The sequence below is a fragment of the Heterocephalus glaber genome, unplaced genomic scaffold, assembly GCF_053883595.1.
Source record: "Heterocephalus glaber isolate CG9 unplaced genomic scaffold, H.glaber_assembly_v1.0 deba00001733, whole genome shotgun sequence".
NCBI lineage: Eukaryota > Metazoa > Chordata > Mammalia > Rodentia > Bathyergidae > Heterocephalus > Heterocephalus glaber.
In genome coordinates this window covers 15,018,413-15,037,482 of record NW_028258444.1, presented here as the reverse complement: position 1 = coordinate 15,037,482, position 19,070 = coordinate 15,018,413, and the positions used below count along the sequence as shown (strand labels likewise).

The 19,070-nt window shown below is 39.5% G+C and overlaps 1 protein-coding gene across 2 annotated transcripts in view; it reads right to left on the bottom strand.

The window, feature by feature from the left end:
• Positions 1-14,579, bottom strand: part of Arid2 (AT-rich interaction domain 2) — a 183,545-nt gene extending 168,966 nt beyond the window's left edge. Inside the window, exons 1-3 of one of the 2 annotated variants that reach the window (XM_087199982.1) lie at positions 14,336-14,579; positions 14,138-14,231; positions 12,982-13,079 (exon numbers count right to left, since the gene is read on the bottom strand). In XM_087199982.1, the coding sequence (XP_087056108.1) occupies positions 12,982-13,079; positions 14,138-14,231; positions 14,336-14,427 (284 nt within the window). In that variant the 5' untranslated portion in view covers positions 14,428-14,579. Of the gene's footprint in view, positions 1-12,981; positions 13,080-14,137; positions 14,232-14,335 lie in introns of those variants that run through there. The other variant, XM_087199983.1, reaches the window with a different exon arrangement.
• Positions 14,580-19,070: the final 4,491 nt, after the last annotated feature.

Below are 19,070 nucleotides of genomic sequence, written 5' to 3'. Positions count from 1 at the left end.
TGACTTTGCTTTCTTCTTAGAAATAAACATTTCTAACATTAAAAAAACTAATACAAACAACTTAATAGAGCAGATTAAAAAAGAAATGCATTAGCTTCCATAATAATACAATACAAAAAAGATTAATAAAATGGAAAGATTTCCACTGTATTTGGATAGATCAAGTTGGTATCATTAAGATCTCAGTTCTCCAATTTATAAATTTAATGTAATCACCCGCCACTCCCCATCCAGAGGAAGGGCTTCCTGGCCACCATCCCTACCGCCGCTCCTGGCCCCTGTCCCACCTCTCCCAGCTCAGAGGAGGTGAGCCTCGAGGGTGCCAACAGCACCTCCCCCCACCCCCCCAGTTGAAATGAGAAAACATGTAAATAAGTCTCAAAACCAGACTTCCAGATCACCTACAGCAACCCCAAAGGGAAATGAGATGGAACACTCTGATACTCAATCACCTGGACCCACTGAACTGGCAACAAAAGGGGATCTGGAAAAAAGGAAATCAGAAATAATTTCTCAGATAACAGGAGAAATTGTGCTCCTAGTGCAAGACATGATTAATAAATCCAGAGAGGAGCTCAGGAACATGATGGAATCCCAACACAGGAAACAAATGGAATCCATAAAACAGATACAAATAGATTTCCAGGAGATGAAAAACTCCATTGAAAATCTACACAGCAGAATGAGCCAATGTGAGGACAGAATTGCAGATACAGAAGATAAGATTGCAATTAATGACCAGGAAAAGAAAAATTGCTTCAAAATTATAAGGGAACACGAGAAATCAATCCAGCAGCTGCTAGACGATGCAAAGAAGAATAACGTAAGTCTGACTGGACTCAATGAAGAAACAGGAGAGAGTGCAGATGACATAAATTTAATGCAATCCCCATAAAAGACAAGTAAGCTTTTTTTTCCTGGAACTAGAACAAATTGATACTGAAGTTCATTAAAAAACAAACGTAATACTGAAGAAAATCTTGTTTAAAAAAACTATGATAGGAACAACACTACCAAATATTAAAACTATAAAGCCTCAATAATTAAAATACAGTGAGATACCGTTTCTTAACCTTTCAGATTGGTAAAAGTTAAAACACTTTACAACACATGGCACGTCTGTGGTAAAGAGCACTTTCATAAACTGATGGGAATGCAACGTAGTTCTCTTACAACAGAAATTTGAAAATATTTTTTACAAAACTACATATGAATTTGCTCTTTCATTGCTCCTTTAATCCTCACTTTAGTATTTTACTCTGAAGATACGCCTGCAACAATTTAAAAATAGGTTTGTGTAAGGTTAGATTTGCAGATTACTCATCTGGCATTATTTACAATTTTAACATATTGAAAATAACCTAAGAGTTACTATGTCAGGGATTAATTGAATGAACTAAGATACAGACACACAGTGGAATAAACGAATACACCTCAATGCACTGAAGAGTGATTTTCAAGATCTGTTAGGTGAAGGCAAATATCAAAAAAAAGGTTTTTCATTGCAAAATTTTTGCAAAAAGAAAGACAAGAAGGATAACAAAAAAACTAAAACTGGTTACCAAAAATCATGAGTAGGAATGGGAAAGAGAATAACTTCCAAGTATACCTTTTCTTAAACTCTGATTTTAGAATCTTAAGTGTTTTATATATTCATTAGTAACAGTAAATGAACAAGGATGTGGAAGAAAACACAAAACTGAATGTAAATGGAAAAAGTATGAATTTTTACTGTATTTTGAGCAATTAACACCCAGAGAATAATTCAATCATTATGATTTTTTTTTAACTCGGTCTCACCACATTGCCCCGGACTTCTGGGCTCAAGGGACCCTCCTGCCTCAGCCTCCTGAGTAGCTGGGCCAACTGGCATGAACCACCACACGCGCGCGCGCGCACACACACACACACACACACACATTTGCTTCACTATGAATTTTTGAATAAAATATTCTAACAATGTACCATAAGTCTAGACACAAAAAGAACTGCAAACAAATCTGTAGTTCTTTGTAGTAGCTTTGTTTCTTGTTTTTTATAGTAGTATGGGTACAACAATTCTGAAAGTATTCTGTATATAATGTAGAACTGAGAAGAAGAGTAAATATACTGCTGTATGCAGTTGGGGTTCCCATGGCACATAAAGGGAGATACACAGAATGGATAAAGGCATGAGAAGAAACTTGTATAGACTGCAAATGGAGGTATCAACACGGCCTCATGCTTTTTAAAATACACATATAAAATAAATACATTTTCTTGAAAAAGGCTGCAAGAAAAAATAACCGAATAGAAAACATGCCTAACATTCAGATCTTGATTTCTATGTACCATTCAAAACTAAATAGAGGGCCGGTGATTTAGCTCAGTGGTGCCGCTGCCTGCCTCACATGCGCAAGTTCCTGAGTTTGATCCCCAGTACCAAAAACAAAAAACAAAAAACTGAATAGAATCAGGACCCCTCTCAGAGAAAATAACTGATTCTAGAGCTGGGTAGCCAAAGCCCTGTAGACTACCAACTAATAAATGTAGAAAGAATAATACAGTCAGAAAATAAGTATTATACATACATCACACTAATAAAATGATTCGAGCAAGGAGCAACAACGCTCATTAAAACTAAGCATGATGGTGAGCAAGATATTTTCATCTCAAAGAATGCTCCCACAAGTTACTTAATTACAAAAGTAAAAATAACTTCACAATGGAGAAACCAGGAGCCTAATACCTACTTAGCCAAAATCAATTATCAGCAATAATGAGACACCTTGCCAAAAAATGCCTAATCTAAATCTGATCCTGAAAAAAATTATCAAACAAATGCAGATTTTATAGTACAATTGGCCTATACTGTTCAAAATGGTAGCATCAGCCGGGTGTGGTAGCACACACCTGTAATCCCAGCACTCGGGAGGCTGAAGCAGGAGGATCACCCTAAGTTCGAGGCCATCCTGGGCTACATAGTGAGTTTAGGGCTAGCCTGAACTACAAAGGGAGATCCTCCCTCAAAAATAAAATAAAATAAAATAGTAGCATCAATAAAAAATACAGAAAATTCTCTCTCTCCTTTTTTTTTTTTTTTGGTATTTTGAGACAGGGTCTTGCTATGCAGTTCAGACTGCCTTGAACTTACTATATAGCGATCCTCCTGCCTCAGGCTTCCGAGTACTGGGATTACTAGAAAATCTTTTTTTTTTTTTTGTACCAGGGATTGAACTCAGGTCCTTGCGCTTGTGCAGCAGGAGGCAAAACCACTGAGCTAAATCCCTGGCCCACTACAAAATCTTAAGAACTAGAAATATAACTAAATATAATATATGATCTAGATGGGATAGGGAGCATGACTGCCGCAAAGTTGGGAAAGTTGGTGAAATTTGTCTTAAGGTCTGTATATTAGGTCATACATTGTATCTGTATTAAGTTTTCTGAATTTGATAACTTATATTAGAGAAAGTTTTTATTCCTAGGTAACATATGCTATAAATAAGAGTAATAATATCAAATGATTAAACAGCACTAAAAGTAACAATGTTTCTGTGTTTGTACATACATAAATATATATATACACATATCATACATAAAAAGAAAAATATAAAGCAAATATGACAAAATAATTAAGAGCTGGAAAGTAGTGCAGTAGTAAAGTACTTGCCTGATGTTCCCTACACCCTGGTTTCGATCACTAGCACCATAAAAAAAAAAAAAAAGAATACCATAATAATGAATTGGTCAATCTAGATGAAGCATAAATAAGAGTTTACACATAGCAAAAACCAATTTTAAAAAGCTAAAACACCATAGACAGAAAAATAATTGCTTCACCATTTCTCTTTTAACTAGGCTATCCCAAAAATCATATGGGTTGTTTTTTTTTTTTACCAGTAATTGAATTAATATATTGCAATGTGGAGCTACTTGTAAAAGCGACTCAGAAATCCAAAAGTCTGACTTTTTAGTGGTATAAAATAAAAAAGCTCTCTTTAAAGGTCACCCACTTCTTGTGAGTACACTTGGAGGTACAGGCTACAAAGGTCCCTATCGCTCATGAAGAACCAAGAGGTCCAATATAAACTCAAGCACATCAGCTTAATCTATATGAACTATTATGGAAAATGTGATCTACCTTGGTAATATGACCAACAAGTGTAAATTTGACTCAATCCCCAAAGTACTATGAGTTAAATATTGCCTAAATTAAGATTCTAAAGGTATTTTCTCTTCTCTCCCTCCCATCTCCTTTCTTTCTGTAGTGCTGGGGATCAAATCCAGGACATCAAACATGCTAGACAAGTACTCTTATCACCAAGCTATGTATCCAGACGTGTCTGTCTGTCTGTCTGTCTCTCTCTCTCTCTCATCTGCAGCACTGGGATTGAACCCAGGGTCTTCACACTGAGCAATACCTCCAGCCCTTTTTCTATTTCTTATTTTGAGACAGGATCTCAATAATATGCTAAATTGCTCAGCTGGGCAAGAACTTCCGATGCTCTTTCCTCAGCTTCCCAGAATGCTGGGATTACAGGCCACACTTAGCTATTTTACCCTATTTTAACAGAATGTTCCCACTGACCTCATGCTATTTTTATATTAACATTTTACTTATTTAAAATTAATCACTCAGCAAAGGGACAAAATAAAATTTCACCCAAAAGCACTTCACTATGAGAGATCTCCAATGATGAATGTAACCACTGTGTGCTGCAAACATGTACTAATAAAAATTAAAATTTTTAAAAAGATGTGTTAAAAGTATATAATAAGCAACAGCTTTGTGCAAAGCAGCTGATCACTGGATACTATAAGAAAAAATTTATCAAGTATAAAACTAAGAACTAATAAGTATCGGAACTATAAATACTTGCTGTGTTTTATATGTAACAACATGTACATCCAAATAACACTATTTTTATACAATTTGATTTAAATCCTGCTTTATATAAAACATCTTTGTAATTTACCCTATATGGGTGAATAGGATAGAATCAAATGTAAAACACACTTAAGAGTATGGAATATATCTGAAGATATTCAGCAATTATGCAAAATACAGAGTTATATCTGAGATAATGTTTTATAAAATGTAAAGTAGGCCTATTACCAGGGAAGGAATTGAGAAGGTGAATGGGGGAAAAGTGTATTCTGAAAATACATAATATATTTCCTGCTGGCAACTATGGCTGACAGTTAAGATTGGGAGCTGGACATCACTTATCATTTTTTTAAAAAAGTAATTTACATGCCTCAAAAAAAGAAAAATTTGAGTGGTGTACAAAATTTTTTCTGTTATTTTTCCTAAGATTAAATAATAGCAACTGCTTCTGAAATAGAAAATAAATATAATCTCATGTATAAAAATGCTTTCAAAAATGAAGATACTACATTAAACAAAACAAATAATTATTAGTACTACAATTTTTACAAGAATTTATATATTAACTTTCCTATGCAGTAGTCATAGACCACTGAAAGAAACCCTAAGAGGTCAAGCATTCATAAATTCAATAAAACAAACGGTATCCCATTCAGGTAGAACACTATAAAGTCCTATGTAGGAGGGGGAAGAGCTACATATCAAGAGAATTTTCCAATTAGGAATAACTCAAGGACAACTTATTCCTAATTTTTTGAAAGTCAAATGATACAATCAGGATGAGCTATAACGGTAGTTCATTTATGCTTTTCCCCATTCACTGAAGCAGAGCTCTTGCTACCTTCTGTAAAGCTCAGAGACAAAGTATTGGGTGTGCCTAGGAGCTTAAGCGGGGGCCCCTAGACCAGATGTCACCTAGAGGTTTTGTTCTGGATGTAGCCTTGGCCAACATGTTAATGCCAAGTTAAACCAGTTATCTCAGCAACTAAATTGGTTTCATTATAATACTTAGATCAACTGTTCTCAACCTTTTGTATAAGAATCACCTGAGGCATGCTTTAAAATTCCAAATGTCAGACTAACTACCTAAAACCACTGATAAATCTTAGCATCACTGAAAGGGCATAACTAAATGGTATATGCCTCATGGTATGACAAAAAGCAAAGCACTACTTAGAAAGTATACCTAAAATATTGAACCTGCACACTACGGACCCTTAGATCTATCAGCTTTCAAGAAATAACAAAGGATAGAGGAACAAGTTGCTTGACACTGGAAGGAAATGATCGACCAAATCAAGAATTTGGGGCATTCTAAATGACAAATGGGCTGATTACTTAAGTAAGTCAATGGCATGACTGAGAAAAAGGAAAGGGAACTGTTATGAGACTTAGAGAATTAAACAGCCAATAGATCAACAACACATTCTTCCTCTGGCCCCAGAAATTTCTATTGCACTAAGTGGTAGACCCCTGGAAACACTGATTGTGGTAAGGAAACTATGTATCTGTCGTTTTGAATGCAATGCATATTCAACACATTACTGCAATGTACTTAGTTCAAAAGGATATGTATCTAATAGAAATAAATTACCCTCAATTGTAACATAATATGAAAAAACTTCACAAATACTTTTGATCCTGTTTTAAAAACACAATTTTTGAAAAGTTGAATGAAATTCACAAATAACCTGAAAGCTGAGAGTAACACTCTGTTCTTAACCAATTCTTTTTTACTGGACTCCCAAACATTTCATTTATTATGTGAATGCAGAAATAAATTTCATGATAGGTTAGTAATCAATACTGGTCACCATATATGCATTTTTGTACACTTCTGGATAAATTAAATGAAGCTGCTAGGTTTTTTTACTCCATTATGGGTAAAATAACTGTTACCTATTTTAAATTTAAAGTCATTTTTTACTTCTTATTTTTGTGCAAACTGCACTTATAATTTCAAGCCATTTTTATTTTATTTTTTATTTTTTTATTTTTTTATTTTTGGTACCGGGGATCGAACTCGGGAACTCGTACTTGCAAGGGAGGTGCCAGAACCACTGAGCTAAATCCCCAGCCCTTTCAAGCCATTTTTAATCCAAACATCTCCATTTTAACCCCAATAGTCCTTAAACTACTATCTACTTATCAACAGCTTTTCCCTAACATCAAAATTCACAATATGACTTCAATTTTAATAACTGAAGGAAATATTATACAAGCTTTTAGCAGGACTAGTAGTATTAATTAACAAAAGCAACTATTATTCTACAAAAGAACTTGATAAATAATTCTGCCACAATTTTCTAGAGGCAAATTTTAAGAACAAAATTTAACACAAAGATTCTGGGGTTTTATGTTTGTTTTAACATTTATGCAGAATCAACAACAAAAGAAAAAAAGCAGATACTTGGCTTCTGGAGGCTGCTGGTTCAGATAAGAATCTTAAGTATAAAGACTACACCACCAATCAAATAAAATTGACTACAAATTCCTTTGTTGGAAAGAATATGCCAATAAATGAGCCACTGTCTGAGACTTAAAATCTTTTGTCAAGGCACTAGGTTGTAGCTCAGTGGCAGACCATTTGCCTAGCATATGTAAGGCCATGGGTTCAAATCCCCAACACCACCAAAAACAAAACAAAACAATGAGCAACTCTGTAGTAGCCATTTTTTCTTGTCATTTGTCTTTTATCACATTATAGTTTAAACAGTAGGAACAAATATTGTGATGCATCTACTATCAGTATGATGTGTTTCCCTATTCTGGACCCACTAAGACCACTGCTTATCTTCTAGGTTTAACTTTTCTTCTGTTAGCATTTGGACTGCAATAATTTTTTCACTTTTTCTTTTCCTATCAACGAACACATGATAATCATGTCTCCTTTCACAACACTATTTGTTGTCAAGAATCACTAATATGATTTTGCAGTCATTGATAAAGATCAGCAAACAACAGCTCCCTAAAAATTATTTTAATTTTTATTTGTATATCACTATATGAATATGCATATAATTACCTCAATAATTACTTCCTCATTTTCACATTCAAAATTTTTCTTAACTCCTATTCCTCCTAGTTCAGTGTTTCCAAACTGTGCTCTAACAAGCTTTGTAGGGGGTTCCATATCTATATTAGCACTATGGTGGTGTTTGGGAAAAACCATTTACTATGAATAAATAGTGGGAATCTCCAAATTTTCTGGAGATTTACAATACACATTAACAAAACAAAGTCTTTAAGGAGTCCCTCAATTTAACCCGGCTTTAGCTTTACTATTCAAAATCATTTGGCCTCTCTTGTAAAGGCAAAATGTTAACATCTGAGCAAAATCAGGAATTTCTATTCTAACTGACCTCCAATATCAAAGAATGTGGCAATGATAATGATAGATCAAAGAAGCAGAGGCAGAGAGAATCCACCATCAGTTACCCTATCCTGCCTCATGTCCTCTAATTCCAATTCAGACAAAATCCTTTTTGATGATTGATCTTTAGTATAGCTTAAAAATGCACAATAAGCAGACCTCACAAAATGATAATGAAGCTGGGAGTGTAGCTCAGGGGTAGAACACTTGCCTAGTATGAGTGAAGCCCTAAATTTGACCCTCAGCACTGCAAAACAAACAAAACAAAACAAAACAAGAGTATGTATTAAGTACTTACTGACTAATGCACTTAAAGTCCAAGGAATTAGAATCTTTGTTTTTCCTTCCTTTTTCAACTTTCAAGTTCATTCAGTTTGAGAATATGAAAAGATTCGTAGTAGCAGTAGTATTAGTAGCAGCAGCAGTAGTAGTAGCAGCACCAATGTCTTCTATCAAAGACATTATACTGGATTTTACATAAAATGAACTATCAAAATATTGAATCCACAACAGAGTAGAGAGGTAAGATTATACAAAAGTGCTTGCAAGACAGGGATACAGCTTAGTGGAAGGGCATTTGCCTAGTATGCACAAGGCCTTGGACTCAATCCCCAGTACCACAAAACAAACAGTGCTTCTATTCCAAAACAGACATTTTCAATTAACAGCTAAGGCATAAAATTTAAATGCAAAAAAAAAAAGCACAAACCTTTTGGAAGTTATAAAGTTCTCAGTCTGGATCTTTAATAAGCAGCAGACTTATTTCTACTAAAAACATGAATTCTAAGACATAACACACTAATGCAGCTAATCTTTGATCAGTCTTTCAACTTTCTCCACTTTCTACTCCTACTTTCAATAAGTCTGCGTGGCTTTTAAAAATGTAACATAGTATCAGAAATTATCAAAAGGGGGTTTGTTCAAAACAGGAAGATGCTGCTTATAAAATTAAATTTAAAATACATATACGAATAATTGTTCGGTTGTTCTTCCAGCCTCTATAGTGCTTTTGTTTTCCTTTCTTGAAAGAGAGTAATGTTTATCCAGTTCTGCTTAGCAATTCATAAACTCAATGTGTTATTTTATTCATTTGTTTCAATTCTGAAGACTTCATTTACTCAACTTTAAGTGATTCCTAAAAAAAAAAAGCTTCTCTTAAAACAAGTGATCTACATGGTGGACACTATAGAATCATGTGAGTGTATTCATGTCATTTAAAATAAATAAATGTGAACTTCCTCTACTGATGTAATTTAAAGGGCTTTACTCACTAAGAGACAAAAAAAAAAGAATAAATTCATAATGCAGTTGAAAATTCACTATGGTGAACACAACTACAAGTTTGGTACTTGCTAAAGGTAGACACATTTTTTAAATCTTTTAAGTTTAATGCAAGGAAACTTCATATAGTATTACACAACAAATATTTAATGCCCGAGATATTTCATCTCTATTCCAAAAAATCTAGTTTTATAAAGGAAACATCAAGTTAACCTTGATGATAGCTGTATTACTGAAATCATTAAGCAAAAACAAAATTCTTCAACTAAATACTTGAAATATTTACCTAAATCTTCATACCAAAGCTTCAAATTCTTAACCCAAATAAGACTGGCAAATTGTCTCCAATCTTTGTACCAAAATAGAACAAAAAAAATAAAATTCACCAAGTGAGTATTGAACACAATGAACAGACATATTTGGACATAAATCTGACCATATATAATTTTCAATTATATTTTAATTCATTAAAATCATTTCTAATAAACTGAACTCATAATAGATTGATGAAATATTACTGAACACACACCATGAACATATTTTTGTCCAATTAATGCATGCCCCTAAAGCCATTTAAAATTTTTTTTGGTATTTTAATTTCTTCATATAAAAATATAGAAAATTACATTTCATTCTTTGTATTTAGCAACATTCTAATAATAAAACATTATGGAAACAATAACATACATGCCAAAAAAGGAACTAAACAAAAAAAGTAAACACATATGAGCAACATCCAATACTTAGATACTTTAACATTATAAATAAGCATTTATATTTTTAAAAAGTAAATGATAATGTTGCAAAATCAACTGCATTTTCAAGTTTAGACTGAAATTTTTGTAAACAATATATAACTGAATAAATGTATGTTTAATACAATCAGTCTAACTTTGGGCAGACCATTAAACTCAAATTTCTATATTGAATGCCTATGCTTATAATGAAAACATAAAACTGTTAGATATTATATATGGTCAGCATACTAATTTGCTCCTACTTTAATGTCTGTAGTATTGTGAAAATACATCACATAATACTAGGCTAACAGCCATCTATCCAATTAATAAGTAAAAGGAGAATGTGAGCAAATATTAAACTTGTAAAGTAAGGAGAACCCATGTAATGATAATCTTCCAATAGGTCAAAAGAAAAAAAGCTCATTATTAAAAAAATTTTTCCATTTTCATAAAATGTGATTTATAAAACACACTACATTATCTGCTCATCAGAAATCATATTCACTTTGATGTAGCAAAGAGGTAACTTACTTATCAAGTCACTTGATTACTATTTCTTACTATGAAGAGGCACTCTTACGGTTAAATAACAGAATTACTGTTAAAGCTTGGCACCTGGTCTGCCAGTTAAGATTTTTCAGAGTAAGGTGTAAAACCCAGCATAATACATACCCTCTAACTGTGCAACATTACACCACTAGGGAAAATTCTTTCAAGGTTGGTAGTATTCAATTTTTGACCAGCCTATTTCTTTTGTATTTCTTTATAAGCCATGCAAATCTTCACATGGTTTTATTTTCCAAAACAAATGCTTCAACTTTTTTCTTAGTAGCCTAGCTACAACCCTACAAAAACAAACCTGGAGAATGACATATGGAGGAAAAACAAGTTTAGCTAAGGACATAGTTCAAAAGCAGCTTCTAGTAAGAGCATAAAGCCCAAACTGACCTGAAAGCAATGTAAATACTTATAACCTTGAAACTATATAGTTAAAAATTCTACCTATAAGTTTAACCAATGGATGATATGATCCCAAGATAGAAATTATAACTGGAAAAACAATATTTATAATTAATTTATGCAAAAAAACTGAAGCCCATGTAAGTGATCATGCTAAAACTTAGAGCAAATGTAAATTCTTCAGAAATATGGACCTCTCATGATCTGTATACACCACGCAGTACCTTTAGAATATGAAAATTCAGTCACTCAAACATTCTAAACAATATAAAATCAAATTGTTTAAATTCATTAGATAGGGCCCGAGGATTTAGCTCAGTGGTTCTGCCTCCTGCTTTGCAAGCGCAAGGTCCTGAGTTTGATCCCCAGTACCAAAAAAAAAAAAATCTTTAAAAAACTAAAAATAAATAAATTGATTAGAATAAAATTAGAACATGTATTAACAAGTAACTCTCAGTATTAGAAATGGAAATCAGCAAGGGGCTATCATCATAAATACAAAACTCTCTTACCCATTACTAAATCAACACTTTGAGGTTAATTTTGTTTTGTTTTTTTGTTTTTGACTTAGTCCTTTATTTAAAAATGTATCCCCACACACGTCATTACACACAAACACACACCACTGTAGATAACAACTAACTGTATTTAATATTTTCTAGACTTTCTATGGAACTCAGTAACCACTCCACAAAGTTCTGGGAACTCTGTAGTTTCAAGCCTGAAGTCAATCTAAGACAGCCAATAGAAAGTACACCTGGGCAATTACTGCATTTCCTATTTCGGAATGCTGAACATAATACAGAATAACTTTTAAGTACACATGAAGCAACAGCACAAAAATAAAATTAGGCAGAAACTATATTACAAAACAAAGCCATCAGATAATATCGCTAATTGTCAAAATTTATTAGAAAGCAGTAAATACAAAGAATATTATTATTTTAGTTTCAAACAACAACCAACTAAGGAGCTTCTTTGGGTGACCAAACAAAAATAAAAGATGACCTCATAATAAATTACAACATGAAAATAGTCCTGCAGAAAACACTGGGAGAAAAATAATGAAGCTAAATCACAACGTATATTATTTGGTCTATATCACAAACCAAGCAGTCCAAAAATAAAAGGGAGAATGAAAGAAAATCCTAACCATAGTATCCGGTTTCATAGTATCCCCATTTTCCTAAAGACATTGAACATACCTAAGTCGCTAAGAAATTCAACAAACTATCATTCTAAGAACAAATCCTCATCATCTCAAGCACCTACATAATATGCTATGTAGAAATATTCTACTGAAAAGCTACTTCATGACATTGTCCCAACAAGTTTTTTTAATTCTGGAAGTCAGAATTTTAAAAAGCTAAAGTAGTTTTCAAAACAAAGAAAAAATTTTCCCAAAGGTTACAAAGTTTCATTAACTATCTTAAGTCTTTCACTAAGCATCACGTCTCTCTGTCCCTCAGTAGAAATTAAGCAATCAATAATAACGTCAGAAAAGAATGCTTGTCAAGACAAGGGGTGGGGTGTCACCTGCAATGATTTTGTATGAAAAATAGAATTGATTCTAAAATAGGCGAAGAAAATGTCTTGCATTTTCACCTTATTGATATTAAATGTTTCTTAAACTGAAATTAATAGGAGATTAAAAACTGTTTGGTGTGCAAGGTTTGTTTTTTGTTTTGCCTTTGTTAAAAAAATCTCCCCATAAGTCCCTCATTTCCAAATACTGTGGAAAAGTCACAACTACTCACCGCAAGTAATACTGTTTTAAAGCAAAGGCAGCGTTAGAACAACTTCTGGGAAAGTTGAACTCTTCAACAATTTCTCCCCACTGATTCTTCTCAGAAACCTGTTAAAAACACAGGCACATTTGTCTGAAAGTCCCCAGTCCAAGAAAACCCTAGCCTAACTATGAAATAAATACCCATTCTGCAGAGATCCTTAGATGCCCCAGCCATCAGGGGGTGTTTGGATCTACGCCTGAGTTGCTACCCAAGGGCTGCTTGAATCCCTGTGTTTTCACCGCAGAGCCCAGTATTTAGCAGCACTTGTTGGGGGGGGGGGGGGTTGGTGGGTTTGTTTTGTTTTTGAAGCCCGGACAATAACCAATCGCAAGTCCCTCTGTCGCCCCCTTTTAAATCTCAACGCGGTCCGTTTACACTAAAGAAAAAAAAGAAAAAGTTCAAAAGGATCAATAGTGTTCCGGACAGCGACGTCCGCGGGTTCCGGGGGGGCTGGGGCCGGGGCCGATCCGGATCCCTCTCCCAGATCTATCCATCTCCATAGGCCCTTCTTTGAGGCCTACAGCTTCTGCCTAGCCTTGAAGCCTAAGATGGCTATTTGGAGACAGGTCCTGGTTTCTTTTGTTAGCTGTATAAACCGAGGGCGACGGGGCCGAGGCTGTGCCCCCGGCCGCCGGGATCATTTCGCGGCCGATTATCGATGTTAAACCTGCCCGCGCTAATTTTGAGTTGCACGAAAACTGCTCTCAGAGTCTGTGTGTCTCTGTGTCTCCGCCTGTGCTAGAGCGGCAGCGGCGGCGGCTGAGCTGACGAGCGAGCGGGCGGGCGGACGGGCGCGGGGCGGGCGCGGGATCGGGCTGGCGCCCCATACGCCCGCGCTCCCCGCCGCGCCGCTCAGACCCTGCCGGGCCGCCGGGCACCGGGCAGGGCGCGAGCCGGCGCCGGGCCGCCCGCCCGCCGAGCCCCGCGCCCGCCGCGCGCACGCGAGCCACCAGGCCAAAAACAGCCCCGCCGCCGTCCGCCTCCGAGCCCCGGGCTGCGAGCGAGGAGAACGCCTCGTGTCCCCGCCGGCCGCCCCCCGGCCCCGGGCGCCCGCTCCGGGGTCAAAGGAGACTTTTCGGAGGAGGCCAGCGAGAGGGAAATACAAATTAAAACTTCCACTCACCTTCGCGAATCCGCCTAAAGTAGTGACTCTGGTGTAGAGACCGTGAAGATCCAGCTCCTTCCCACCCACCGCAGGGATTTTTTTAAAAGGCGACCTGCGGAGAGAGAAAGCCCCGCACTTGTCAGCCGGGACCCGCGCGGCCCGGGGGAGCCCGTCCGCCCGGCTCGCCCCGCGCTGCCCCCCCGGTCCTGCTCTCACCCTCTGCTGTGGTGGAACTGCCGCAGCTCGTCCAGGAAAGCAAGCCCCTTTCTCCGCTCGTCCGGAGGCGCCTTCCCCGTCGAGTTTGCCATTATTTTTTCAAAGGAGGTTCTCGAAAAGCTCAGATCGGTATTTTAAAAGCGCCCCCCGCGCCCAGCGCTCCCTACCAGAGCCCGGAGCCCATTCCTCGGCCGGCGGCGGCGGGGCTCAGTCATGGGCCGGCGGTGGCGGCGGCGGCGGCGGCGGCGGCGGCGGCGGCGGCGGCGGCGGCGGCGGCGGCGCAGGGCGGGCGGGAGGGAGGGGGAGGAGGAGGAGGAGGGGAAGGAGGGAGCGGAGGCCGGGGGAGAGGAGGGAAGGAGGGAGGGGAATTTCTAAAAAAGTTTAAAGAAATCGGAGCGAAACTAGAGGGGCAGGCGACGGCCGGGTCCGCGCGAAGCCGCGGGGCGAGCGCGGCCCCCACCCTTCCTCCTCCTGCCTCCCTCCCTCCCGCCCGCGGCCCGGCTCTCGCCCGCCTCTCAGCGCCGCCGGCCCAGGCGGCTTGGGCCGGGGATGCGATTCAACATGGTGCTGCTGCCGGGGGCGCGCGAGCGGGTGAGGGCAGATGCGAGCGGGCGCGGCGCGGGACCGCGGCGCCGGAGGCCGGGGGTCGCGGCGGCGGCGGCGGCGGCGGCGGGGCCGGGGCAGGCGGGGCGGGGGTGGGGAGGGGAGGTCTGTGTGGTGGTTTGTGGAAAGCGGGGCGACTGCGTGTGTTCCGGCCGCGGCGCCTCGGGGTCCTCGCACACATCCACGCGCGGCCTCGGCCGCGGCGGCCGGGGCGTCCCCGGGCAGAGGCTCCGGCGGCAGCCGCCCGCTCGCCTGCCCGCCAGCCTCCTTCTCTGCCGCCGCCACGGCAGGGCTGCCAGCGCCGCACAGCGACCCCCGAGGGCCGGCCGCGGCACTGCGCCTGGCTCCACACCGCCGCGGCTGCTCCTCGCGGGGAACAATAGACTCGGCGCGCCGGGCTTAGGGTTCATCTGCAATGTGCCGCACATTTCACACGCACACAAAGCCGGCGGAAAGGGGGGCGGCGCGGGGAAACGGCCACTACCGGTTGTTCCAGGGTTAGGGGTTGAGGCGATGTTCGCGTCCCCGGCGCGGCTGTTGGAAGAGCCGCCTCGGAGTCCCTGCCCGCCCACCCGACCGAACTGGTGTGGCGCTAGGGAGGGAAGGGAGCTCGGAAGGGCTTCGCCTCACACTGCGCAGCGTTCTCGGATCAGAATAAAGTCAACTTGTTCCCTTTAAAAAAAAAAAAAAAAAAAACGAGGGCCAAGGGAATCGCCTATTCCGAGCCTTACGCTAGTATTTTGGGCCTGATTAGCATGTTTTCCATGAATAATCCATAAACTAACTTTAACAAACTATAGACCAAACATACACGATGTAAATTGTCTGCCCTAGTTCTGTGGAACTAGAGTCATGCTCTTAAATCAGCTTGTCTTTGGTTGGTTTCACGCATCAAACGATTATTCCACGATTAGAGTTATGCAAACTATACTGACTGGGGATCAATCTGTCGAACTTTGTCAATTAACGTTGATTAAAGATATTTAGAATAATTAGCGAATAAAACATGTCCTTTGCTTTCAGATGTCTCATGTGATTATCCTTTAAGATATTTTTGAAGGTTAAAAGAATCCTTTGCTTAAATGGTAGACTCAAACACTACCACCTAAGTTTGGATTTACTAGGGGTGTTGGAGTTGGCCCTTTGCTACAAATGTTAAATTTCACGGTTCGGGTTTGGCTACCATTTTAGTGTCGGCCACCACGGGCATAGTCATTGAGTATCCCCAAGGTCAGAGGGTAGCAGGGTCTGGAGTGGTTATTTCCTATATAGTGATTCCAGTGAGAGCACGTATTTGCTGGTTAAACAAAAAAATTATGTAATATGGTCCAGCGTGCTCCCGGTTCTCACTCTAGGAAACCGATTTATTCCCAAGTAAAGTTTGTCGGAATAAGGCCGTGGCCAGGAAGTTCCTGACACGCGAGGGCCAGTGAGGTCTCCGAAGCCCACAAGGGGTGAAGACCCTGCGGGAGAAGGTGGAGAGGGGAGTGGGGAGACTCGAGCTTGGCCCCGTCCTCTGTCCCTTCCCCCTCCGGTCCCCTTAGGGGTAGTAGCGATGTGGGCCGCAGAGCTTCGCGGCCGGGGCTGTGCGGATTCCCTGAGAGCAGCACTTGCGCACAGCCCCTTACGTAACTGTCAGTGCCGGGGATTCCCTAGAGGGGGTCATTCTATTCAACCATTACACACACCCCGGGCTCCTGCCGCCGCGCCGCCACCGCCGCCGCCGCCGCCGCCGCCTCACAAAATGGCGGCGCCCATAGAGGAGAGAGCGGCCGCCTCCTCGGCCCCATTTTGTGGGAGGTGAGAGATCTGTCAACATGGAATACCTCCGCTGAGAATGCTTCCGAGTTTGGAAAGCCGGCCTGAGGGATGGAGGCTGAAAGACCACCTTGCTCGGGAACTGTCACCTCTACACTTTTTCACTTTTTCATTTTCTCAAAGGAAGCGGTAGAAGCCGCCCTGGTAATTTTAACTAAGGGGAGAAAGGAAAGCTCCGGATGACAGCTCCGGGAACCTGACGCGGCATCTTGGTGGCTTTGGTTGCTCTTCACGCTCCTGGCCGTTGACTGGGATCCGAGGGGTCGTGGACCGGCTGGTGCGATGTAGCAGCGGTGGCCGTGGCCCCGCCACCCGTACAGGAAGACTTTTCGCGAGTTTTTAGACGCCGGAGTCTGTAGGTCTCCTCGTCTGCATCGTGACCCTCGGAGCCCCAGAGGCCACTGCCCAGCGACTCGGGCCGGAGCGGGCGGGACGAGTGGATGCCCAGCCGGGATGGTGCTCCGGGGCTGTGGTTGGGACGAAGGCCTCCAACCTGGAATAGAAGGTGTCAGAGTCGAGATCTAGGATTGTGTGCTATTACTGTTTCAGGCTAGACGTTAAGAGCGTATTTTTCCAGTATCAGTCTGCAATGGGCAAGCCTAGTCACCTTTATTTCCAATTCAGAGTGGAGGGGTGACCTGTTTTTACTTTGCAGGGGAGGTTTCCACTTTTAAGCCACTGACTGCTATTTGTGTGTGTGTGTGTGTGTGTGTGTGTGTGTGTGTGTGTAAGCGTGTAAACTACAAACATAATATGTGTTTTGCTTTTCAGGGCAAATATCAAAAGCTAAAGACTTAAGAGTGACACTAATATTTTAACTCCTTTTTAAAGTTTTTAAGATTTGATATGAAACTAGAGAATTGATTTGAACATTACAGAAGAGACTGTAATCTTCAAAATGGAGTCCTCAAGTATATGATAGAATTTAACTCCTTAACCATTTAGATAGATATACTCTACTCAAAGCGAAAACATAAGCATATAAAGCTTGATGTTTATCAGATTACTACAAGGTTCAGTTTTACAGTGGTTAGAAATTGCAAGACAAAAGTTAGCTAGTAATGCTATTTGCTCCTAAGATTATTGGGTGTAAAGGGAGAAGACTTGTCTGATGAAATAAATCTGCTATACAGGAATTACAGGAATATTTGACTTTAAATGTTTTCCAATTGCAGCAATCGTTTGTGTTTGCAAGACTTTTTTCGAAGTGTTTGTTTATCTGATGTTGACCCTAAAATTTACTCCAGCGCTGCCTGCAGCTTTCTGGAGGCTGCTCCTTCAGTAAATTCCACGCCCCATCTCCTGCCTCACCCGGTTGCTACTGCTGGTGTATGGATCACCAAGATACAGTTTCTGGTCCTGTCTGTTCCTACTGATGTCCCTTACATTTAATAAATTTGGTTACCACTAATCAGTCTGTATCCCTTGCAAGAACACTGTATCTTAGCATCTAAGTAGCCAGGGAATTTTTTTGCCCTAAAGTAAGCTAATATGTAGTCCTGCATTTCTTATTACCAAATTACATTTCCTATAGTGGGCAGCATAGAGCAGGTAGATCCTGGAAAAAAAATGTTAGGTGTGCTGACAGTTTTACCACAATAGATATTCTCCAACTAACTTGATAAGATATAAAGTAAAATATAGCTCAGTTTTCAAGCATTAATGAAAACTATTCCTATAAAAACTTACCAGTAATAGTGAAAATTGTGGAGAATCAATTTGTGTGCTTTCCTGTTCTGATGAGAAATTATGCAAAGCCGTTATGTTGTGAAGAAATGAAAGAGTTTTTAACAATAACTGCAAATCATTGATTAATAGCAACAGTTTTTGTTTTGTTTAGTCAAGAAATTGTGATAAATTAACAATTTCCTCTTTGAATTAAATTTCAAAAAACTGAACCCAGTTTCAAATTCAGGTGTTTCAGGTATGTGATTTTAACAGCTGACAAATGATAAATTGTATGTTAACTCATTGGAGAAATTTTTGGATTTTAGGTTACTCTGAGGTAAAAAAAATGGCTAAATTGTTTGAACAATTGAAATATCAAGTTACATTGATATTTCTTGAAAGATATTAAGAAGAAAGGTACTATTGATAAGATGTGAGAATGCTTTCATGGCTTTACTGCTCTTGTCTATAATATGCTAAGCTTTTTTATATGGGTTGTCTTATTTGAAAATTTGATTACAACTTTGAATCATAGAACCTTTCTATTATAATGGTGATTATAAGGAGTATTAATAACTAAGCTTTTAAAGGTGAGGAAAGAGTTTATTCCACTGCAAATTAGGGCAGTTTTAATGCAGATACTCTG